General features: G+C 36.2%; 1 protein-coding gene across 2 annotated transcripts; it reads right to left on the reverse strand.

The window, feature by feature from the left end:
* tspan18a (tetraspanin 18a) lies at positions 1-25,431 on the reverse strand. 2 transcript variants are annotated; one of them, XM_039656615.2, is made up of 9 exons: positions 25,291-25,431; positions 14,083-14,157; positions 4,174-4,260; positions 3,461-3,655; positions 2,657-2,731; positions 2,484-2,582; positions 2,235-2,396; positions 829-912; positions 1-614 (listed from the first exon to the last, which is right to left on the reverse strand). In XM_039656615.2, exons 3-9 carry the CDS (start codon positions 4,234-4,236, stop codon positions 567-569), a joined length of 726 nt encoding a protein of 241 aa, XP_039512549.2. In that variant the 5' UTR covers positions 4,237-4,260; positions 14,083-14,157; positions 25,291-25,431; the 3' UTR covers positions 1-566. The 2 variants fall into 2 exon arrangements, with proteins under 2 accessions (XP_039512549.2, XP_039512556.2); XM_039656622.2 differs by lacking the exon at positions 14,083-14,157.
* Between the last annotated feature and the right edge of the window lie 321 nt (positions 25,432-25,752).

Below are 25,752 nucleotides of genomic sequence, written 5' to 3' on the forward strand. Positions count from 1 at the left end.
AATATCATTCAATGTCGTTGTCTACATAAGATACAACACAAATACACCACAGTTTTACTAAAATTACATAATGACTGTAACTCACAAAACATTATTTTATAGAAGCTGCTGGCCTCTCAGATTATTTTACAGAAACACAAGCACACACACAAACCAAACTTTTCTGTTTCACAGACACCCTTTCATTCACACGGTGTAGTTTTTTTAAGCATGGCTCTGGTTCAGTGATGAACAATCTACTGTAGATAAGAGGTAAAACATCTTAGTAGGAATCAGTATTTTGTCATCTATAAATATTCCACCAAATATCAGTGCATCCCTCCATACCACCTTTAATGTACGAATTACTTTTACTTTTTTACGTTTTCACAAACAAGTACCTCACAAGTCCCTGCTGTGAAGTACGATACATTTTTGGCAATTCTCAAAAATTCCAACATAATTTGTTACATAACAACACAGAGATGGCAAATATATAAGTGTTTTCTTCTTATTCTTATTTAAAAATTGTTGTCCATGTCATGCCACGTTCTTCCTCTTCAAAATGTCCTTACTGAGCGTGAAAATTACTGGATTCCTCTAAACAAACACATAGCAAACACCATGGCAAAGAGCTGATGAAAGAGAAAAAAAATACAAATACAATCAGTCAAAAAATAAGGTTTTAAAAATATTCTACATTGAACAACATTACATGGCAAAGTTACTAAAACTCCCTCCACTAGATGGCGATCACAACTCACAGTTCTTTTTTGCCAATACATTAAGTGTAAATGGATCACATCATACTTTTAACTTTCATTATAAAAATACAAATCATAACCTTACTTCAATAGTCAGCACCACAATAGCAAGGGCTCCAGCCATATAGATGTATGTCTCAAAATAGTCCACCACTGCTGAATAACAGCCCTGTTTGAAAGAAGTGTGAATTTCAATATGAGAGAACAAAAGGTTGCTGCTTCAATGGATATTGAATTTCTCATTTATTCATCGCTCATAGTGTTGTCATTCTAAAAGGTTAGAATCAATATATCTATAGAAGAGTACACATGACTTATACTGTGTGTCATATATGACTGAAATTCACATTAATGTTGAGATTTATTATATCGATTATATATCCACCTAATTTTTCAACATGAAGTAAGGTGTTTTCTGTGAATGTGTAAGTCTTCCAATTTATTAGCCACTATACTGAAATAATAAGAAGAATATCAAAGAGCAGAAAACCGTAAAATGGTTTGCTCTTTAAACCAGTGTGTTTACAATTAAGACAACACATTAAAATAATACGGTAAGAAATAACAGTTTTCAGCTAGACATATTAAAATTACAGGTAACACTTTAGAATACTGTTCCTTCATTAATTAATATCACTGAAGACTACTATAAGAAATACTATATTCAGGCTTATAATATGCAATGTACAGTATAATATGAGGTAATGGTAACCCATTAGTAATGAATCAAGTGTTACTACATCCTTAAATCCTTAATCCTAAAGGAACAATTAATAATTTGGATCAGTATTCTAAAGTGAAAAGCTTGATAACTACCTAACATTGACTGAAGTCATAAGCTTTTTGTAAGGTTTTGGATATAATGACTCGAGTGTTAAACATCTTTCTAAAGGAACTTCTAAGCATTTGGATCATTATTCTAAAGTGAAGATCATGGGAACGCACTAGTAAAGACTAAAGTGTTACCAAATCCATCGGAAGGAATTATTATTCAAAATCTTACAATGACTTCAGTCAATATTAGATAGTTATCATGTTTTTCACTTTAGAATACTGATCCAAATAATTAGTAGTTCCTTTAGAAAGATGTACTGTAGTAACACTTGATTCCTTAGTGGTTCACCGTTACCTTTTATTATACCTTAAATTATGCATTAGTCATGTTAATTATGAACCTGCATGTACATATGAAACAATTAGTTACTGATAGCTATTCAACTGAGCACTATAACTTGTTTCTTGTTAGTTAATAGTAGTTACTAGAATGTTAATAATGCATTACTCATTTGTTCCTATGTAGTTATTCAGTAATGAAGGAACAGTATTCTAAAGTGTTATCGAATCAAATGGCAGTGCCAGCTCTCACCTGAAAAATAAGATGGATACCACGTCCCTTTTTCCTCCGATAAAAACATGTTTGGTTTTCTTCCTTCTAATCAACTGTAAACTACTTGATGCATGTATTTACTAATTTGTAAACTCATTGCTGACCTTATTCCGGATTGGCATAATTCCCTTGAGACAGTCCTCTTTGCTCATCATCAGATCGTTCCTCTGACAACAGACCTCTGGCACTATTCTGCTGGGGTTCAGCCTCCTGAAGAGACTCTGATCCTCAAAGTCTTCAGCACTGTTCACCCCACAGCAATCAAACTGTGGAGACACCAATAGTCAGTTAAACGTCCTGAATGCCATTATTGTTGTAGTAGAGCTTGGTAGAGGTATTCAGTATTATTGTACTGTGGTCATAATGACGTTCCATGTGGAGGTGAAGACATCAGTGCTATTGGTGCCTTGGTAATGTGTTTTCAACTCCTTGGTGAAGTAATCTCTGGTGAGCTGTTGATCCAAGCATATACAAAATTAGTGAGAGCCGAGGTGGCTTGATGATATCCAGCTATAATAATACTCACATGCTCCCGGAATATAAACGCCAGAATGGCCACCGACAGCTCTGCCAGGAATATGACGAGTATGAGCATGAAGAACTGTGGGAGAAAAACAGGATTCTGAGATATTTGAGTATAGTAGTCCAGGCCTAAATTTTTAACAAATAGGCTTCATATTATTAAGTATTATTTTCATGTTTATAGCTATTTAAAATATATATGTATAAAGCGCTATATAAATAAAGATTTGCTTTTTGATGCTAAATAGAAAAAACACAGTATTAATATAATTCTTGCTGTTATTAATGAGCCAAAAATGATCATGTTATGGCCGATTTTAAAAATGTATATTATATTATAAAAAATATATATGCATCTATATACTTAAATATATATATATATATATATATATATATATATAATTAAGTGTTACACACAATGCTTTTTAATGCTAATTAGGAATGAAGAACATTAATATAACTTTGGCTGATAAGCAAATAAGCCAATTTTCATGTTATCACCGATTAAAATATACAAAAATGTTGTCTAAATAAATTAAATTAAAAATAAAACATTTAAAACATAACAATAAAATATTTAAACATAACAAAAATAATATAATAAGCTACAATAATATATTTATTTGGATATTTGCTAAAGATTACATTTAGTGTTACTAAATTTGTGTGTAATTAAATTATTTGGTGTTTTTCTACATTAAATTTAAGTGAGAATGTGGGAAATGAGCAATAAACAATAAATATACAATATCATTGCATATTGACCCATACCAATAAATTATATCTAGAAAGAAAAAAAAGCCCATACAAACAGTAGGAGACATTTATTCTCTCGTATGGCTCCACAGCAGCCAAGAAATCCCAGTAGGAACAGCATCCCGCCCAAGATCAAAATTGCGTAGACTCCAGTAAACAGAAGAGGGTTTGCTGCCACAATCTCCCGGAAACCTGTCGGATCCACCAGCACCCAGATTCCCACCCCTAGAAGGAATGTACCTCCAAGCTAAATGAGGAGAAAAGGGCTTGGTAAAGACCCTTGCACAATATAAACACAAAATATGATTTTATGATATTGCTATATTGATGTTCAGCTTTTCCATGGAACTGCACATTTTCCCACAGCACTAGTGTGGCAGTAGGAAGTTCATGAGGCTGCTAACAAAACACTTTTGAGAAACAAAGCAAGTGCAATGTGGTTCATGAGCAAAACGTTGGCGCAAGATCAATGCATTTTTTCATACCGTAACATTAATATTTGTTCAAAGTGGCAACTTGGATCACTCAGACTCTTTTGAATAACATATTTTGTTAAGAAAAGCTATCAGGAATCTGCACCTGCATATCATCAGACATTGTTTTCTAAAACGGATATTTCTCACACTTCCAACCAAAGCAAATCATCAAATAAAACACAACTAGCATAATGTCACAGGCAAATCTTCTCAGCCTACAGTCAGCCAACAACAGCCTTTATAACTGAGTGGTCATGTGCCATTTAAGAGAAAGTAAAAGAGCACTCACAAAAATGAAGAAGTTGAAGATGAACATGAGGTACTTGATGCAGCTTAGACAGTCCCCCTCCATACTTCCTGAAGCTTCTCCCTGCCCCTGAATAAACATCGTGAGAAACAAAGAAAGCCATTACTGTCACATGCTCCGTCTAAAGATGAGTCCATGAGTCAGTGTTGTTAGTGACTGCTGGACTTTTGTGTTTTGAAGCTCATTCAGTGAGATCATTTTGTGAATTTGTCACTTAAATAATACATTGGCATTGACGAAACACACATTGACTAACATATTCTGTTCAGGCGTTCCAGATGAATAATGCTGCATTATGTCGTTCACAGAATGACTGGCATCTCCTGTAATCATATTCCTGGAAATGTAACACAAAGATGGATGTAAAACATTTTCTCAATAAAAAAAAAAACATTTCACACCGACTGGTCATGCATGTCACAAGCTGACTCGACGTACGCGATGAGTTGTTCGCGAAAAGGAAACAACACCATCAGGACTGCTGGAGCACATTTGTTCATCTTCACACCAGCCAGCTAAATAAACATGTCCTTTCAGCACTCCAGACCGCAAGCTGTGTGCCCCAAACCTTCTCTGAATTCATCTAAGCACTCGCTGCTCTTTTCAGCTGACATGCTCCAGGTGTTTTCAAATGGTGTTCCATCACCTGCGCTTCTTTAATCATGCTAATTTCCCTTTGCTCCATGACGAGACAATAGAGGGTGCACGCTGTACAAAAACACTATTAGGGGGTGCTAATACAACAAAATGAGAGGTCAAATTAGATTCTGGTTGCCTGAAATTAATGATCATTTTTAGCCTGCCCTTCATTTATACTCAGAGTCCTGCTTTTCAGCTGTGTGATGGTAAGGAATATTATGTTTGATGCCTTTTCTCCTTTTTTACAGGAATAAGGTTGATGGGAAATGCTCCCTCCATACAAAGCTAAAGTGTCCCTCGCTGACAATGCACTCTCTATAATTACAAGCCATTAGGGGAAATTAGGTCACAGTTCTTCATTAGTGCACTGGGTCCGGAGCTCACCTCCCTCAGGTAGCTTTGATTGAGCTACTGTCTCAAAAACTGGCCCTTGGGATCAGATGGAGCAATAGTGCGTATAATAATAGGGACTCTCATATTTTCTGCTTGCTATGACCAGCCAGTCTCTCAGCTAGCCTTATGCAGCTGTGGTCCCTGTAAAAATAGCTCCAAACAGCTGGCCGATTTCACGGGAACTGACTGTAGATGCCGTGGCAGCAAATAATTCCACCTCTCCTCTCACGGAACAGTTCTGGCATAATTCAATAATCCCTCCAGCCTGGTTTTCCCAAAGTAATTTCCTGTGCAACACTGCAAGTCAGTCAGGTGTTATAATTGGCAGAAGAGCCCCGCTAAACTCGGTTAACTTGCAGGTGGGTGAGCAATTTTATTTGTATGTGTGTGCGGAAAGGTGGGTGGTTGGCCATATCAGTCGTCTTAGATTAAGACCACCAGCCTCAGAAAGTTAGAAGGCTCAGCCCACAAGTCTCAAGTCCATTACCACAGAGCCACAGCTGCCTTTTTCTCTAAGGCCAATAAACCTAACCACAACAATCCAGACACTCCAATAATGGGCAAAAGGGTTATATTACATGGACCCTGGTTGATTTTTTTGGTCTCTTTACACTCTGGGCCAGATTTACTAAACTGGGCAAATTAGCGTTTGAGTGCAATTCCACAAAAGCGCTGATGGGAGTGGAGAGTTAAATTAAAGAACGCAGATGCAGCTGGATCATTTCCATAATGACAAACGCAATCTACCAAGAGTAGCGCAAATTAGTGTCTGGTTTAAGACAAGCTTTTTTTTTGGGGTGGTAAATAATGACCCAAATCCCAGTAAATTGACTAGCTCAAACCTTCGAAAATCACCTTGCATGATTCATTTATACTCTCCTCTTATAGATTTTGTATCTGAAAAGGAAACTCCTACTAATGCATATGCAATAAGGTCGGCTGCAAAAACAAATGTCCACGCCTTTTCAATGCTAATTTTCGCCAAAAAGAGGGTTTGCGCTGGTGCAAACTGTTAGTAAATCTGGCCCTATGTATCAAATTTACTTTTATCATCTGTGCTGCTTTGCTTAAACCTTTTCTGAAGGGCTCCAGGCTCTGTTCAAAATGGTGACAGATTCTACACAACACTAATTTGCAACAATTGTTACCATTGCCACCAGTCATGTTGTTATGATTCTGTGAGGTTGCGCAATTAAAGGTAGGGTAGGCAATTTCTGAGAGGTTAGCAATAGCAAGCTAGCTTTGAAAGCATAAGATCCCACCCTCCCTTCAGAGCGCTCTTAAAAGCCACGCCTCCTCTAAGACAAATGAATGCACACAGCAGAGCAGAGTCTGCAAAGTGCCACGAGAGACAGGCTTAAATTACACAAATGTCTCAAAGCATAACTTACAGACTTGTACCACCTGACTGCTTCAAATTCATTTCGGCATTGATAGTGTTGCCATAAAAATGCATTATTCTGTGTCTGGGGACGTGAACAGCTCCAGGTAGAAAACGTCACGGGTTGCAATATCTTAATTATGGTAGTTGTGTTGTGAACGCACCATTGTTTTGGTGTAGGAGGAACTGTAAAATGTGTTTGCGGCACTGGGTGACTATCTAAGGGTGGGTCTCAATCAACTCCCTTCAGTAGTCAGGGCGTCAGACATTTTAAGGGTCTCAATCGTAAAATCCTACCAGTGTACTGAATCGTTCACTCCTTATAAAGTTCCACTATGCACCGTGAAAACCAGGGAGCTTCGAACTTCAAACTTCGGACTGAAAAACATAACTGTTTTTTTTTTTTTTTTTTTTTTTGCCTGGATGACGAATACTGACAATAAAGTGTTTACTTACTTACTTACCTACAATGTCTTGTTTCATTAGTCATGTTTTCATTCACAACTTTTCATCTATCCGAATGAATCCAATTGAATTTCATATTCTGAAAGTTCTGGTTATATGTACCCTAAACATTATAATCAGATTCATGTATTTGTGTTTATTTCATAATTCCGAAACATAATTCAACAAAACTTGGTGCATCCAGAAAAAAAAAAAAAAACATTGCAAGAAAGACTGTCACAACCAGCGAAATTGGCCATTGTCACCATTATGTTCTATTTTTCCGCGACCTATCATTCATTTAACAAACACGGTGTCTTTGTCCGATATTGTTGTGTTTTACACACTATTAAGCTGACCATTCTCTTCTGTGAATTACTTGTTCTGTTTTATTTAAAAAATACTTAACTTTATTGAACTGATCTGTCTTCCTCATCATTGGACCAGATTCTGACAGTCATTTTCCGGGTTATATCCAGTTTGAAATTAATTGGGAACATTTTCTTGTAATTAAAGATATATATTCACATCCAAATCTTGTTGTAATAAATGGTATTCAAAACAAAACATTACATTTTTCACAAGAAAATATTATTCGTCATTTGCATATAAGGTCCCATTTTTTAATTTAAAGATCACCGGGAGTAAAATTGGATACCTTGCAGAGTTACTTCCAAATTGACATAGTGACATGTTGGAATTATTATCACCAGAAAATAACATAAAAGCAGAAACAAACTAACAAACCATATATGTATATATGGCACAAATATAACAAGAATCACTACATAATCACTACATAAAAAAGGAACTAAAGTGCTTCTTAATCCAGTGATACTACAATTTGTCAAATAAAAAAGTCATTTGTCTTCTGTTCAGTTAAAAGTCAAATGTCACAATCGGTTGTTTTTTCCTCACTGAACTCAAAAAGCACCCCACAATCTGATCCATCTTCTTAATGCAAAAGGACCTCTTGAACTGTAGAGGAGGAAACACTACACTGTTAGAGCAGTAGATGAAAGTTAATGACCGAGGAGATAGTGGAGCAGGATTGAACTATGGTTTCTGCATTCAGCTAGAAGAGAACAAATCACACACTGCCTCTAGATAAATCAACCTGTCACAGCTGCCAGGAAGAATCGTAGAATACACATCAAGTATTTTCACAGAGTACGTTGCCCTCATTCATCACAAAACAGCCTCCAACTGGGAGGTAGAGCTCAGAGACAGACAGTATGGAGGATCATCTTCATCCACTCCTCACTCTGCAAGTAAACACTCTTTACAAGCTTTTTGAGTGTGATGTGAGGACATTGCTCTTCAAACCATCTGTGCATGTTTGTCTCAGCTGACCTATGAGATCCAGCTTTCGTGTAAGACCTTCTGGTTGCGAAGTACAAACTGCTTAACAAATAATAGCATTGGGGAAAGATGTGTCTGAGGAATGATCATGTTTTCCAACTAAAAACTGTGGTAGAGGATGTCACTCCTAGCCTACTGACTGCTTTTGGTGAAGTTTTGCTGTCTTTTGTCAGAGGTCTGTCACACTCACTGATTAAAAATGGAAGAAAGGTGTCAAACTAAATGCCTGCCTCTGACATTTCTCTCCGATTTCCTGTCACAAATTGCAACACCCCTTTTGGCAGCAAATCAATCTAAAGCTCAGTGAAAGAATACCACATGAACAAAGTATTGCCTGAATTCAGATGCAACGGTGTAAATGTTTACTGGCAGTTTCAGTGAGAATAAATAAATATGGACTGTTCTGGCACCACCTTCTTATTTCATTAACCATTTAAAGGGATAGTTCATAATTTATTCATTCTAAAGTCGCTCCAAACCTGTATGACTTTCTTTCTTTTTTTTTTCTTTTCTTTTTTAGTTATTCTGAAAAGAGTCTAATTTTTTATTATTATTTTTATTTTTTTTTGATTGATTGAAAAATATATTGTCCAATTACATTTTTTCATACATGTTTACAACATTAGGTTGAGTAAATGCTGACAGATTATTCATTTTTGGGTGAACTATTTCTTTACCTGTTGTTGCTATTTATATGGACCTTTGTATTTGCTGAGAAATTGGATGACTAACACTAGCCTACACTGGCTAATATTGGACTAATGTTTGCTATGATAAAAAAATATATATATATATATAATAAAAAATAAGCCACAGTGCATTGTAAAAGACAACCATTTAAAATATTTGCATTCTATTGAGTGATATAAACCAGACAGCATGCTTTTAACTTTTCTCATCACTGTTCCAGCATGGGGGTGATTTCAGTGGAATATATTGAACTTCAAACGCTTCAGCACTGAAAGCATTCTCTCTTTTGCATTTAAACATACAAAGAGAGATGAGTCAAAATTAAAGCCTGATTAATGAACCATTCAATGGTGCCAAACTTCTGTAGACTTTAAAATTAAAACTTCCCTCAACAGTATTCTTATTGTTCACAATGATGAAAAGGTGGAGCTCCAACAGGAGTCTGTATATTAATAAGCCGTCTAACTATATTGTCAAAAGAAGATTTGAAGAGTTCAGATGCAAAAGCCTCTAAATGCCATTTGAAATTTTCTTCTTTGATGATGATTTTTTATCAAACTTGTATATTTAAGTTCAGTAATTTCACTTAAATGGCAAAATTACTGAACTTAAATATACAAGTTTGATAAAAATCATCATTAAAGAAGAAAATTTCAAATGGCATTTAGAGGCTTTTGCATCTGAACTCTGAACTTTATTGTTATAGATGTATGGACCTCTCTGTATTTTCTTAATGAAACCATGATATATTTGGCATGCATTTCTGAACTGAGACTGACCTAAATGTTGTATTTTACCCATGAGGGGTCTTTCTTTTTCTCCCAGATCTTCATTTCCAAGCACCTGATACTCAGGTCAAACAGCTCTTGCTTTAACTTTTAATGATAAGTCACTGCACCAAATAACCTCAAATGAATAGCATGATAAAATATCGAATACATAAAAAAATATAATATTTTCTTCTTATGGCTCTCATTTGATAGGAAAGAGAAAAAAATGTGAAGGAGGGTGAAGGGAAGATCCATATTAAAAATCAGGAGTCAATGGCTGCTGTTAGATGTGAACTGAATGCTAAGCAGACACATAAAGTGAATTTATAGGACTCGCCGCTTCTCTTTAGACAGTTACTGAAGCCCTTGGGAAACGTCTGTCTGACTTACCATCTCATGTGGCATCAACACATACATCATAACCTGTGTATTAATGAACCGCTCTCCGGCGCAGAACTCGGTCAATGAATACTACTCAGTTTCTCAAAGGAGTGTATTAAGCAAAAGGGCAACACTTAAAGGCAATAATTTAAAAGAAAAGAGGGTTTTCTTTTCATTTGATAGCATTTTGTGAACGATGCAACAAAAGCACATGCTAATGCATTACTCGTATTCATTTTCATAGCATGCATCTGAAAACACAAGCCATTATTTATGTCTATCCCTTCTCAGCTCGATGCCTTCAATCATGCACGGATATCTGCATTCTGGAGTATGATGTGTCTGTCTGAGGATGGTATTTTTGAAGAGATATGCCTGCTTATCTAATTATGTCAGAACCTCAACCTAAAGAGAGACGCTTACAACCCATACCAGAGGCCATATATGCATTTAGGCTAAGGATCGATTAGTTGCTACACCAATATTCTCACTAAAGCTCAGACTGTTCCGAAGTTCATACCACTAAAAAGAGTGATTGTTTAACAGTTTAGACTTCTAATCACCTAGTATTATTGTACTAAAAGGGTTAGTTCACCCAAAAAATTAAAATTCTGTCAGTAATTACTCTCCCTATTGTTGTTGCAACCCCGTAAGACTCATCTTTGGAACCCAAATTAAGATATTTTTGATTATATCTAAAGCTGGATCACACCTCCATAGGCTTCTAAGGGATTGAAACTTGCCAGCCCAAAGCGCTTCTGTGTTGTACATCACACGCATACCACACATGACCAGCGTCGGCCAATAGTGAGCCTATGTGTGACGTACAAACTTAAGATAGAGTCACTGTAGTCACTTGGACGATGTCTTTAATAACTTTTCTGGGCCGGCAAGTTTCAATCCCTTAGAAGCCAGCTCTCAGGTTTAATCAAAAAATATCTTAATTTGTGTTCCGAAGATGAACGAAAGTCTTACGGGGTTGGAACAGCATGAGGGTGAGTAATTAGAATTCAGAGATAGAATTTTCATTTTGGGGTAAACTCCCTTGGTACCATATTAGGCCCTTTCACAAAGCCTTGATTTTGTTTTTGGGGTCTTCGAGTTTTAATGCTTGAATGTCAAAAAACACATTCACATCCCTTACCACTATTAACCGCGAGTTTGAACACACTACTAACACAACTCAACCAGTCCTCATTGTTTTATACGTATGCCTTGGGTGGGAATTATTTAAATGAGGAATTTTGTGAAGTATATACAGTCCCGGAAGTAAACTCAACGCTACAATTGAGGGAGTTCAGAAACAGTGCTTTACTGATAAAGAGAATAATTCTCTTTGGAGTGCTTTGTAACTTAGCAGAGCTTTATGCTCAAACAGCAACATTAAGGTAAGTTACAATGTGACAGAAGTGATCTTTTCTTTCATATTGTGATCAACTGAATTACACGGATTATCAATTAGAAAGGGGGCTTAAGTTATAGACTTGTTCTTGCGTTAGATTGTAAAAAGAGGTGGGGAATAATCCGAAATGACTGGAAACTTTTTCATTAAAAATTACAAGCTCAAAACAAATGAACTTATGCATGTACTGTTTTGTTCACAATAAGATGTAAATAGAAAACAGATAAACAAACAACTAAATATGTAAAATAATTTATCACAGTTTTGTGTGTGAGATGTTTTATCTAGCACGGCCCTATTGGTATTCAGGAGCCGTTACTCTGTTCCACACAAAATGCTATGACCTTCAAATGATGTGCTTGACTCAGACGTAAGGTCAGACAGACAAAACAGATTTTTTTTTTTTTAAGAAAATGAAAACGCTGACCCTAAAATACACTAGAGATCTGAGTATTGGACAGTCTTCTTAATAGAAGTCCATAGTATGATGCTGTGAGGGACAAAACATGGTGGACAACATGTCAGGACCAGGCATAGCACATATAAGGCCTAAACAAGTATCATTTCATATGGACAGAATCAATACATTTCAGACAATGAGACACAAATTCAGACAACTAATAGGATTTTAGAAACATTAGGGAATTATGATAATTATGATATTTTATATTTTATAAAACACATGCAAGGGGTCATTAGAGATGGTTATGTCAAAGTTAATATCAGTATATAAATAAATATTAAGCTATTGAGCAATTTCTCCAGCACACACAAACAAATATTTATATTCCCAAATTAGGCTCTTTATGGTGGTTCTCCATTGAAAAGTCAAGGACTAGACTTGATTAGTGCCCGAGAAAGCTGCCAATAAAGTAATTACAGAAAAATCAACTTAAAATATGTTTGGAAAAAACAATAAATATAGGTGCATTAGAAATTAAACTCTTATTATTTCATTGTCTATGACAATGGAGACAACAAGTAATAAGTCTGAAAACCATGCAAAAAAGAAATTAACATCCTCTGGGTGTTACCATAATGTTCTCAGCACTAATTATTCTAAAAGGAAAGGAGGCTGCTAGTGTTGGAAGGCAACTGAGTGCTACGGTATCTGCGAACTGAACTATGCTGTTCTTCTCTGTCTCTGGAGGATGCCAGTCACTATCTGAGAGCAAGGCATCTGCCAGAAGACATCTATACTTACAATGACATGCTGCAAATGATACAAACATGTACGTGAGATAGGGTGGGTCAAAAATATTTTTATTGGTTAACACCCTGTTGGTAATACACAGGGCACCAGAGAGAAAAAAAAGAGGGATGGAGAAATATTGATTAAAAACCATCTGCTCTAAATACTAACAATAACATGAATGAAACAATGCAGAAGAGTGTTACAACACTTCAGATTGAGACTTTGTTTTGAGAAAGTTTTGAACTTGCAAAGGGGAAGGGGAAGAAAGCACTACAGACAAAATAATTTTTAAAGTAAAAAGGCCATTTTATGTCATACAAATCAATAATTCTTGAACATTCTAAGAGCAGCTGGATTTAGTAGAAGCCACAATATACCCAGCGTAAGAACAACCTTTTTTTTCAGTGTGGGAATGTCTGAAGTTGCTGATAGCAGAAACCATGGTGGTATACCTTGAAAACATCTTTTTAGATTGCTCAGAATTAGACTCAAGAGATCACAGTGAATTCTCTCTTAGCTCTAATTTTCCTTTTCAAGATTGTAAACTGAATGCAAATTCCACTTCGTTGCGCATAATGTATGTAACTAGGAAAAATTGCATGTACAACTAGCTTGGCGTTGTCATACTCGCACTGCCTCTGCACTCAATTGGATAGACCGAATCTCGTAAGAAGGACGACAAAAATATCTTTCCTATCGTCAAATGCCTTGGTCGTGCTTCTCTGTTACTCTTTTAAAATTAATGCGCTGCATGTCTAGATCTTCTATAACAGAAGCGATGGCTGAATCTACACATCTAAATTCTCCATTCTCCATTCTTTGTTGTAAACGAATTCAACACAAGCACTCTTTGGTGACGTGAATGATTACGTTACAGTTGATCATCTGTCCATCATTGCATAAAGCCCACCCTGACAATTCGATTGGTCCGAACAGCTTTGGTTCGGGCATACTTGCTTCACAACGGATCAAGTCCAGACCGAACTTCCCGACCTCAAATGTTGTGGGCGGGCTAAGTTCTGGGTAAAACCTTCAGTCAACATGAAATCAGAATGAACAAATCTTTGTTTAGTACGTTATAAGTTGTCCAATAGCCAGATGAGTTTCAATCCTTCCCCTCCAACCTTACACGCACACAAAATGATTGCAAGTAGAACATTTTCATGCTGACCTTAATGACAAGTGCCAGATTTTGATGGCATGATTAAAAATGATCAAAAATCACCATATGTACCTGTATATGTCTCTCCTTCCAGCTGATGGCAAGCGTGCTGCTTTTCAGAATCTGCTTCACACTTCTTCTCTGAGACTGTGAATAAATGTGCATAAAATGAAGATATAGTCATTATTTCATATGGCATGAAATACATAAACACTGTTCCTGAGACCTCACCCTCTCAAGTCTCAAATTTTGCAAACATCTTGCTATTAGTATCCATGCATCCTTTTAGTGCTTCAAGTGTGATCAGCTAGATGTCTGATTGGATCACTTTTGCAACAACAAGGGCATCCAACTAAGACAGAGGCCTCATGCTTATAATCTGACCAGTGACCTTGAGACCATTGGTGGCCAATATGAACAATGCCTGCACTGACAAAAAGAATCATTTCTCCAGAGGCCATCGCAATCAGTTTATTAAGTTTAACCTTCAAGCTTAAGGATGCTTCACATTCACCAATTCTTCTAAGGAACAAACAATTATTACCAAATTAATTATCAGCAAGGAGGCCACACAACCGAACCGAAACAATATAAGGGACTTATGTCTCGGGTACTTAATGCACTGTAGAAAACTCTTTGTCAACCTGTACCCTCTGAGCACAGAGCATCAAGAGCAGATTAGCCATGGTGGGGAGTTCGGCACTAAGGGACTGAAATGTTCATCTGTTTCCATGGATACAAACAGAGGAAAATGGAGTACCAATAAAATGTTGCAGAAAACTGTCTGAGGTGCACAGTTTCATTTGCTTTTTGGTTTGTTAGGTTATACATTTCCATTTCATATATGTTTTGTATGAGGTCTATTTAAGCTGAAATGAGAGATTCAAAAAAATCTCTGTAAGGTATCTGTTTGAAGTTCAGATAAGTTAAAGTCGGCATGGAATGAAAATTCGATTTGAAATTTCTTATTTTGAATGATTCATCTGTGCATGTTCAATTTTTTTATTTGTTTGGTTTTTGACACATATGATTTTTTTCTCCGATCCATTAAATAAAAAATACATTTCGATAATCCACCAGTTAAATAAGAAAAAACAGCATTAACAAGATGCAGTTTTGAAACGCAACAGGCTTAAGTTAGGTAGCAGACCTTTAATAACAACAACTACAAGGAAAGGGAAATATAATATATATTACATAATACTGTTTTTGTGTATATATATATATATATATAGAAACAGGTCTCAAAATAAACACAAGAAGCTGCATTTCTACATTACAACAGCCTAAATCAACCTAAATATAAAATATATTCCTTTTAGTCTCAGAACTCAGTGTTTCTTAAAAGTTACTAGCTAATATTTCAAATTCTTTAGTTGCATGTCTTTACATTTTAGGCTGTTTCCACTGAGTCAACAACAATATCACATCAAATTGGGTAACACTGAAATCTTTAGAAGAACCAGAATAAGGAGGCAAAAGGCCAAGCTTAAGATATCCTGTTAAAAAGAATTTAATGAAAGGTACTTAAAAAAAGGAACAGGCTTTTTAAAAAAGGCTTTTTCCTGAACATTAATTCTGCTCCGCAGCCATATCGATCTTTGCCTGTTGTAACTTTCCAGTTGTTGCACAGTGGAGTTAAATCCACCAGGAGCAGTTCAATTCTGCAGGCTCCACAGCCTGCCATGCTTCACAAATTGTGAGAAACGATGATTGAGAAAGAGCGGCACATTGACTTTAACCAAGGCTGGAAACAGTTGTGATAAATCAGCACTCATTACTCATTAGTGTCCAGCTGCCATAAAAGTTACATTGGCAATTTTAAAAAGTAGCATATATTAAAAGTGAGTCAGACTGTCAGTCATTCAGCTCAACTATAGAAAACACGTCAGTAGCTCAACTGATGTGTTAATATTTAACTACCTTATAATGTGCATTTGGGATATGACTTTTTATTTTACATCTATTCTGCAACAGCATTACCCCACTACAGATGGTTGGGAACTTTAACAATATTACTGTAACACAATTATTTGGCTCAGTGTACGCTTTGATTAATAAAACCATTACCGTATCTAAAAAAATAAACATTTTATTGAGATCAGTGATGTCACTAATTGTGAAATGAATGTATTATAGTTTGGTTTGTGAAAATTAACTTATGTACAAGAGATGAACATTGTGCTGATGTTTATTGCTACTATCATAAAAAATAGCATACACTCCAAAGCAACTATTCCTTTGAAAAAATAGGCACTTGTTAGATTGCTTATGCAACATATGACCTGTCACACTATGTGACAGATTCAGGCCATGGCCTAGAACAATGACAATATAGAGCAAACTGTTAATGGCCAGTATGGAACTTTTGGACAGAAAAGATAATAGAAGGAAGGTGAATCATCCATGCAACAGAGAGCAACTCATATCCTCAAGACCAATGTTATTTTAGTATTATTTTTGTAATATTATAGTATTTCTAATTAGCTTAGATATTTTTATATAAAAATAGAATTTCTATATAATATCTTTTGTAATTATAGATTATGTTTTGTTATGTGGTTTTGTCAGTAACTTTTTTATATAGCTTATATTTTAATATTTCAGTTTTAATTTAAGTACTTCAAATAAAATTTGTTTCAGCAATTTGTCTGTTGCAAGTTTTTTTTTTAAGTTTAAGTATTTCATTTCAGTTTTTTTTTATTTCTTAAAAATATTTCAGTAGGTTTAGTTCACTATACAACAACACTGTTTAGGATCAGCCAACACCATCTTCATCTCTAGACTCTTCACATCTGTGGCACAAAAGTGCAAAAAGTATGTTACCTCCCCTGACAAAGAGAAATATATGAGATAACAGGCTACCCATCAAGAGTTTGATGTGCACTGGGAATCACATCATGTGCTTTGCTTTACGCCAGCACCATTCAATGTCATTTGATAGACAGATCTGATGGACATTCAATCTGTCTGAACACTATTCTTCAACTAGAAACTGTTTGCACTTTAACGTAAGCTTAAATATCTAGCATTTAAGAAAGGCCTCCCAAACGTTTTTTCTGGGGAACGAGTTGTCCTTGGTCAGGTCGACCTCAGTGAAGGAAAAAATAGTAGATAAAAGTTGTTGTTTTTTTAAAACCGGATACCACAATATTTCTTGTAAGGATTCCCTTTCCATACAAGTCCCTCTGAGCAATACATGGTAAAATGCAGATCAGGTCTTGAGAATCTCAGTTTCTGCTGTTTCAGATGACAGCTATCAGAGAAAAACTTAGGCATGAAAGGGGAGCACTGAAGGCCAAGCTCTATACCCTAAGGACTCAATTATGTGCAGTACCTTCAAAGAACATGGCAAAACACCGAGAAGCCTGGCTTCTCTATCGGTCTCTGGAGTCCATTCCAGTATGGCAGGGGCAAAGGGAATCAATCATGACCTATATCCTTCCACTTACTGAGCACAAAGCTACTATACAGTACCGGGTTGCATACACAACCTAAGCTTACTGTTTGAAAAACACTCCTGACCAGACTCCTGATAATAACTTTTATACCTCTATACCTACAATCTTGTGTATATTTTATCTAATATTTTATGACTCAGCACACCTGCAAGGTCTTACACACAATACACACAACTCTTCTCTTTTCACCCCCTCCCTTAGACATAACACCCCTACATTCACTAAATCCACTCAACAGCATGTTTGATCAACAAGTAGCTATAATGACGATTAAGTTCAACAGTCTCTTGGAGGTTTCAATAACAATGACCCGCTCAACAATTCCTTCGGCATGAAGTCACTGGATACTGCAGCGGTTCAGTGTGGGTGGTGTGCTATTATAAAAGACACTTAAAACATTCAAGGATGGACAAGTCAAAGCACCAGGACCTTGCTTTCCCTATGGGGCAATCCACTTGTGGGCCAGCTGTTGAAATCGGTTTATGAAAATATACAAAGATTTAAAGGGAGAAAAATGTCCAACATCTTCTGGCACGCCTGGTGCAGTTACAGTACATTCCCCCATCCAACTGCACAGTTAAACCAATTTATCTAATCATTTTAATCTAAATATTCACTAAATCAAAGTCACAACATGGCCTTTGAAAAGCAAAAGGCTGTGATTTAATTAGCAGCGGTTTCAATTTTATTTTTTCGATTATTTCTACAATTTTGTGTTACATTTTACTCAAAAAAACAACTTGGCAAATGTTCTCCTACAAACTATGCAAACTGAAGGCTATACAAACCAATATAAATGTACAAATGGGGGCTGTTATATATGTCATGCTGGGGTTGAATGAATACGTAAACAAAAGTGCTAGATAGATCTATTTGCAAGCAGTTTTTTTATCAAAATAAACTCAGGTAAAAATGAAAAAATCATAAACATAAAATCTGTAAAATGAAGAGAGCACCACATTCAGTATTATTGAATTAACAAAAACATATCAAATATCAAAAAACTTAATCTATTCACTACATTTCCTCATTCATGTTGCGTCCAATCCCCTAAACACATAGGGACATAACAGCCGTCAATGGTCCATCAAGCTCTCAAAGGCCATAATAACTTTCCTGACACTGTAGATATTTATATCCATATTAAGCTTATATTATGAGAGGATACACATAAATGGTCAGAGGTTGCAGAACAGCAATGAAGGAGACAGATGATGAAAATCTTGTCATTCACAGACTTTTCAATTTCTACTTACATACTACAACTCGATTGATGCCAGTGTGAAAGACTAAACTAGCAGCAATGAGACAACTATAAGAAAAAGAGGCAATACCTAAAGGGAAAAGAAGCAGACACTGATTCTTATTTACTGCATGGCCAGATTTCTTCACCGTGTCTCATTTTCTGAAACATTTGAACTTCCAGAGGGAGCTGATGTGGTTTATTACTGCACTAGTCGAAGGCAGTGGCTCTGACTTGACTTCCTCCAGCCTCACAGCAAACAGCATTTACCCAATAAACGGCCCCTGTGAGAGAGTTCAAGCCACTTCATGAATGCAAAATTAAAGCATTAGAATAGGTACGTAACTGAAGGTTGCAGTACCATAACAATCAATAATCATCATCATCACAAAACACAACTGAAATTACAAGGACCTCCGCTTCCAATTCTGCAGGATTCATGAAGGGTTGGTGTGTAATATAGTATGTGGTCGACCCAAGAATTTCTAAGGTGAACAGGTCCCTCTCAAATAAGCCATCTGGGCCTCACGATCATTACAAAGAGTTTCTCTTCACCATTATGAAGCTTTTTATTAGAGCACAGTAGGACACAGTGAACAGCAGTAAGCAGCATATCTAATGAGTTGTGGAAAGCAGTTCTTTTAATTCAAGCATATGGTTCATGGATGTGCTATTTTTCAATTATAACTTCACTTCAGTCCATAAGGGGAGCCAAATTGGAATTAAAGATAATTATGTTTCATTGGAGATATTAGAGAGATTAAACAAGATGTCTATGCATAGTGCAAGTGCAGGAAAGTGTGCAAAAAAAAAAGAGTCTGCTGCTGAAATATTCTTATGGGATAACGAGTTCTGCCATTTTCAAATTTACAGGTTACATAAAAGTGGACAATTATGGAGACATGGGACCATTACCGAGCCAGGGCAGAGGTTTGTGGAGAGACTGATGATGTTGATTTGTGAAACTGACTGATTAGTGATAAAGGGAAGAAGTGAGAATAGGAAGTAGCAATGAACAGAAATTATGGTTTGGTTTATATTTGGTTTAAAATAAAGTATTGTTTATATCTCCATTGAAACAGAATCATCTTTCATTTCAATTTCATTTTAATATATGCAGCCAAAACTTTCAATGCATCACTAAAAAATACTGAGATAATAGCCCAGGCTAAAGACAATAATATGTTTATGTTCATGGTTCTTTAGTAAATCTAAAAACGAACATCCATTTTCATATTGTACATTATAGTTGTGATGCGTAAATTCACTTGTAGAATTTAAAATGATTTCATTTTTAGTGCAATTGCCTCTTTGCCCTTTAGGTCATGGTTGTTATTTGTAATTTTTTCAGACAAAAGAGGACAGAAATTATTATGAACGCGTTTATCCATAATATTATTGGCATCAGCCAGAATTTGAAAGGGTTAGTTCGCCCCAAAAAATTCTAATTATTTCACCAATTACCCTCATGTCGTTCCAAACCTGTATGATTTTCAGTCCTCTTCGGAAGAAATCTGAGAGCTTTCTGTCCCTCCATTGACATCCCAAAGCAACTGACAACCCCCTGCTATCAGTTTGAGTACATTAACCTTAATGATAATGGAAAAAAAGCTCAATGTCACTAGGAGTTTAAAAGTTAACTTGTCTTTCAATACTAATCTAAACAACAAACAGTGTAAACATTTTTGCAACTACGTAGATCATCTGAAAGCAAACATGAGTCTATAGTTGTCAGGTAACCAGAGGGACCAGATAAAAGCCAGTCAAAGCGAGAAAACTAAAGATGTCAAATCATTAAACTGCTGCGACTTGATACAACAAAGAATATTCCTCAAAGAATTTTCTGGTTGTCCCCAAATTTTTGAGCAGCGCAACACCTATAATACACCATCACTGGAATAAATTTCATTTTAAAACATTTTAGAAAAGAGAACAGTCCTTGTAGACAGAACATTATATTTCACAATATTACTGTTTTTGCTAAAGTGTAAACTAAACACACACACAAACTGTACAGAAAACACATTCACATCCATGTTAATAATACCAGTATGAATTTCCGCACAGGTCCAGTGTGGCACACCTGCATTCCATGATATTATGTCTTTCCTTTAGTTTGCTTATTAGCTTGAGCTCACAAGTGTTAAGCCAAGTGTATTAATTCTAAGCCTTGGGAGATGTACATTGATGTACAAAACTCATTTCACTTGGAAATTAATTTTGTACATACCAAAAAGGTCTGTCAGAGAAAATAATTAGGGAGGGACATGGCTTACAGATAATACAAGCTAAATATCCTGCCGTATCAAAGTGTTTTTAAAAGAAGGTTTTCTGGCACCACCTGGCCATTGTTCATTATGCCGCAGACATCAACAAAGAAACATAACAACTGACTTAAAAATGAGCAGTTAATGGCCCTTTTTCCTTTAAAAAAAAAAAAAAAAGACTTTTAGCCCAGGCACGTTAATTTTCAAACTTGATTGACAAGCAGACAAAATATAATTGAGGTCCTGTGTGTGTATGTATATACAGAGAATATATATATATATATATATATATATACTGTATTGTATATACATATATATATATAAATATATATATATATATACATATATACATACAGTATATACATATATACACGTATATACATATATATATATATATACATATAGCCTCTGTTAAGCCTTTAGAGAAAGCAGCAAGGCTTTGACTGCAGATGAAAAACAGGAACAGATGGGACTTCTGTTTGTCCCTGGAAATTTCACCACGACTCCCCACAAAGACACCAGTCTACACATACGTGCAGCGTGGAATGATAGAACTGCCATTGTGAAATAAAATTTTGTCTCTCTTTTGCTTTCTAATTAGTCATTGCGCTGCATGATGCAGGTCCCTGACTCGCATCAGAAAGTAGAAATGAACACAGACACCTGTGCGCTTTATCAACATTCTCAACCACATACGCAAGCTTCAAAAGCTTTTCAGATGGGCCCAGACGAGGCCTCAATGCACAGCCTTTACAAGCTGAAATCTGGGATCTCCTGGGTCGCCATTGATCATGGCAGGGGAAGAAACATCACAAATGCTCACAGGTGGAGTCCCGGACAAAGGAACTCTTTTTTTGTAGGAGATGTGGCCTGGTGGGAAGGGCATGTGCTCTGACATGTTGCATGGTGCTGGGTTGTGCGGTTGAGAATGCTTTAAAATTCCAATTAAATTCCTGAATTTAAATTGAGGAAGCAAACTTGCTATATGAACCGTAAGAAAGGAATATTAAAATGAACTGAAATATAACTGTAATAAGTGTAGAGAGGGCTCATCAAGACAAACTTTGAATGATGGCTTGACAAAGTTTTGTTTGAAAGTTTAAAACATTGTTGGAATATAAAAAAAGCCTTACATGCAGATAGATAAATCTATCCTTCATTTTTTAAATACACGCTTTATTTTTGACCAATTTATGACTTTAAAAAGTTGCCAATGACATAACCTGTGACATTTCTGTTAAATTGTAGTTCATTCCACTTCCAATTCTGAATTTTCCTCAACCCAGCCAAATGGTGGCAGCATTTAAATGTTTGAAAATGAAAATTCTTTTTTTCATTGGACTGAATGAAACAAAAGTGGATGTCAGATAAAATGACAGCTTCACTCACCATTCACTTTCATTAGAATAATGCAGATCCAATGAAAATGAATGGTGATTGAGGCTCTAATTCAACCTAATGTCAACTTTCTTTCAAATCACAGGTTTAAAACAACATTAAGCTGAGTAAATTACATACTGTTCCTTTAAGTGGTCCAGAAAAAAAAGCTCAATTCAACACATTAGAGAATTTTCAATTGGGAAATGTGGGAAATTGCAATACTAAATACTTTCTTCATCTAGTACATAAAAAAGAAGGACGTACAATTCTGCTGACTTTATGTGGTCAGAAATGCTACCTCAGCATCACCCATCATGCTTAATAAATATTTTATGAGTTACCCAATATTTTATTTATCATCTTGAACACAGAATAACAGACCCTACCAATTTAGTTCAGTAATGCTATTCTTTTTAGTCAGACATTTAACCACAATTATATGACATAGAGGAAAACTAGCATTAACAGAATGTTTGCAAACAAGATAGCCTATTCCGTACAGTAAGTATCACAGGTGTACCGATATTGGCTGTCACTCAAGAGCTACGCCTGCGGTGCTGATCTGCTCTTCTTCACCCCCTGCCAGCCATGAAGCCCTGACTAAACCCAACAGCTTTCGACACTGACAGTTTTTATAATTGACTTAAACCGTCTGAGCCCCTTTTAAAGTGCCATTGTTTGATGGACATACGAGAATTAGGTTTTATGCTTTAAACAGCAAATAAACAGTGAGAAAAGTCTTTGTGTTGGCACGTCAACCCTTCCACATCCCTCTTGTTCTCCGCATTTAATCGGTTTAATCACTGAAGGGAAATCAGGTCCTGACCGAGCTTCTTGTCTCCTCTCTTTCAGACACTTCTCTAATCCCGCTGCCTCCAAATCAGCCCCTCACCTGCCAATCAGCTCCTCCCCAGTGCGACTGCTTCTTTAAAGTGGCTTTCCCTGACTTAACTAAAGCCAGAGGATGAATAGCAATAGATATCAAGGGGATGACGGCTCTTGCTGCTGTAAAAGGGATTTTTTCCTGACATCTACCTTAAGTTTAAATGGCCACTGAATCTCTGGAAGCAGGGATTTGTGACAGTTGTGTCATAAATGAAAACATATTGCAGATGTATTAGGAGTACTGAAGAATGTGTGTCTGAAATTGTGTAGGGTGTGTACGGCAGAAATGGGACATCTTTTATGATGGGTTTTAAATGATGATTTAATGGTCAATTACATAAGTACTTTGCCCTAACATGTTAAGCTGGGTGCACACCGTGTGATTTTGCCCACTAATTTTGCAAATCCTAAATGATTCCTCTGATATAGACTTAAATCTGAAGTCTTTGATCGCTAATTTGACATGACTGCTGACAACTGATTAATGACCATTGTGATTAAATTTTACCTCTGATGAAATTCTGCCATGTCTGAAGTTTTGAGTTTCATAGTGGCTTCTCTCTTACGACAACCATCAAATAAAAAAATAATAATAATAGGAGCACAGAACCTGAAGACACAGTTAGTATGACAACAAACTCCACAAACATTGTCTTTTCTATTTTTCTTTTCAAGACAAACTGTGATCAAAATTAACACTAGATATCGTTTTGGTTTGCTAGCCATCATTTCTATCCCGCTTCTATCTCAATGTCACTGAGCGTGTCACGGATTGACAATATAAAACTCTGGACGAGTCTTCTTGCGTGCATACGTTTTTAACTAATGTTGATTGTCTTATAGTCTGACATTAAAGACTGAGATCTTACACTTACAGAGTGACATTGGTTACAGCAGGGATCATGTCTGTAGAGTCTGTCGAGTAACAATCACAAAAGACTATTATAAATTGTATAAATAGAATTGATCAGAGGGATTATGATCATTGTCATACAACAGCTGCTTGAATATTTCATAATCTTCTAATGTAGGGGAGCTGTACAGATGTGAGATAATCAGACTAGGTAAGACTTCTGATGGTAGCTTGTTTTAGATCTGTAATAGGATCAAGCATTTACTGTATGGCCATTAGCTGGTCCAAGATGATCCAGATAATTAATCAGTGACTACCAGCTGGAAAATTGACCAGGAAGACTTTCATCAAATGGGTTAGACCTGGAAGACCACCTTGCACCAGTAACAAACCAGCTTACATTTTCCACAAAACCATACTGTTTATTATTTTCTTTTGGCAACTTTTGTCACTTATTATATAAGAAATTGAATAATATATAACCAATATTTCACTTCTAAAATTTCAGTGAAGAAACTTGGCATAAACTTAAAATCCCTGCTGATGATATTGTATATTATCTGTCCCACTTTACCTGAAAATAAGCAATAGAAATAGTATAAAAAAGGAGAAACATGGCTGGGTTGAATTCAAATGCACAACATGAGATTAGGTTTGCAGCTGCCAGTGCCAAATGTGATTAAGTTAACCAAGGCAGAAGTAAACCTCCGCTCCCTCTATGATTGCAAGTCATTTCAGCCACAAACATCCTTGCTTCCAAAGAACAAAATAGCTCCATCTACAAGATTGCAAATAACTTGGTTACACCCAAACATCACGTGGCCACTCCCACCTTGTTCGATGCAAACATAGCTGTAATATTTACCAGGTGGTTAAACAACATGTAAACAATCCTACTGTAAATCTACAAAAAAGGGTCAACGTGAAATGTTCCCTTACAGTAAGTCATCGATTTAAACAGTAAAACAAAACTTCACGTCCAACAAAATCTTAGAGTGAAATTTGGCAGATGCAACTCGCTCAAAGGCAACAATAAGCAACATAACTTAAAAATAAAAAAAACGTATCTATTTATCAACTGTAAGCCATTATGTAATCCCAAAACATGTTAAGAAACTTTCAAATCCTCAGAAATACAGACGCGTCTGCACATCTGATGCTCTCATCGTCCAGTTTAAAACACTCGCCTACCGTGAATTGTGGTATCCTTGCGTTCAAGTACGGGCGAACTTAAATCAAACTCCGCTATCCAAGAGGGTGAAAACGTCCTTAGGATTTAATCAAATGCTCAGTGAATGTTTCGCCCCGTTTATTCATCCCTTTCGACAGCACTGAATCATGACTCCACTCAACAGCAACACTTCTCTGCTGCTCGCTGTGTGATTCTGCTCAGACACACATTGGCCAGGGGCGGCTATACTAGACCTTCACGCCTCCTGTCATTAATTCTTCATATTCTACATAATGCTGACGAATTGTCCTGTAAATCACACGAAATCACGGGGCTGTTATATATAGCCTTTACCTAGGCTATATTGTATCATGTTATAGGCTTGGATAAAAACTGACACAGCTGCAAATCACTGACACTGATGTATAGTCTCTAATCAAGTAATTCAATCTCCATTAGTAGACCACCTTAGCAGGTGTCTA

This window comes from Pimephales promelas, chromosome 1 (assembly GCF_988280905.1).
Source record: "Pimephales promelas chromosome 1, fPimPro1.hap1.1, whole genome shotgun sequence".
Classification (NCBI taxonomy): domain Eukaryota; kingdom Metazoa; phylum Chordata; class Actinopteri; order Cypriniformes; family Leuciscidae; genus Pimephales; species Pimephales promelas.

Coding starts and splice junctions, on each gene's coding strand:
- tspan18a (XM_039656622.2), bottom strand. CDS start 4,236: ATGGAGGGGGACTGTCTAAGCTGCATCAAGTACCTCATGTTCATCTTC. Junction 3,656..4,173: donor TCTTCAACTTCTTCATTTTT/GTGAGTGCTCTT, acceptor CTCCTCATTTAG/CTTGGAGGTACATTCCTTCT. Junction 2,732..3,460: donor ATAAATGTCTCCTACTGTTT/GTATGGGCTTTT, acceptor TTTCTCCCACAG/TTCTTCATGCTCATACTCGT.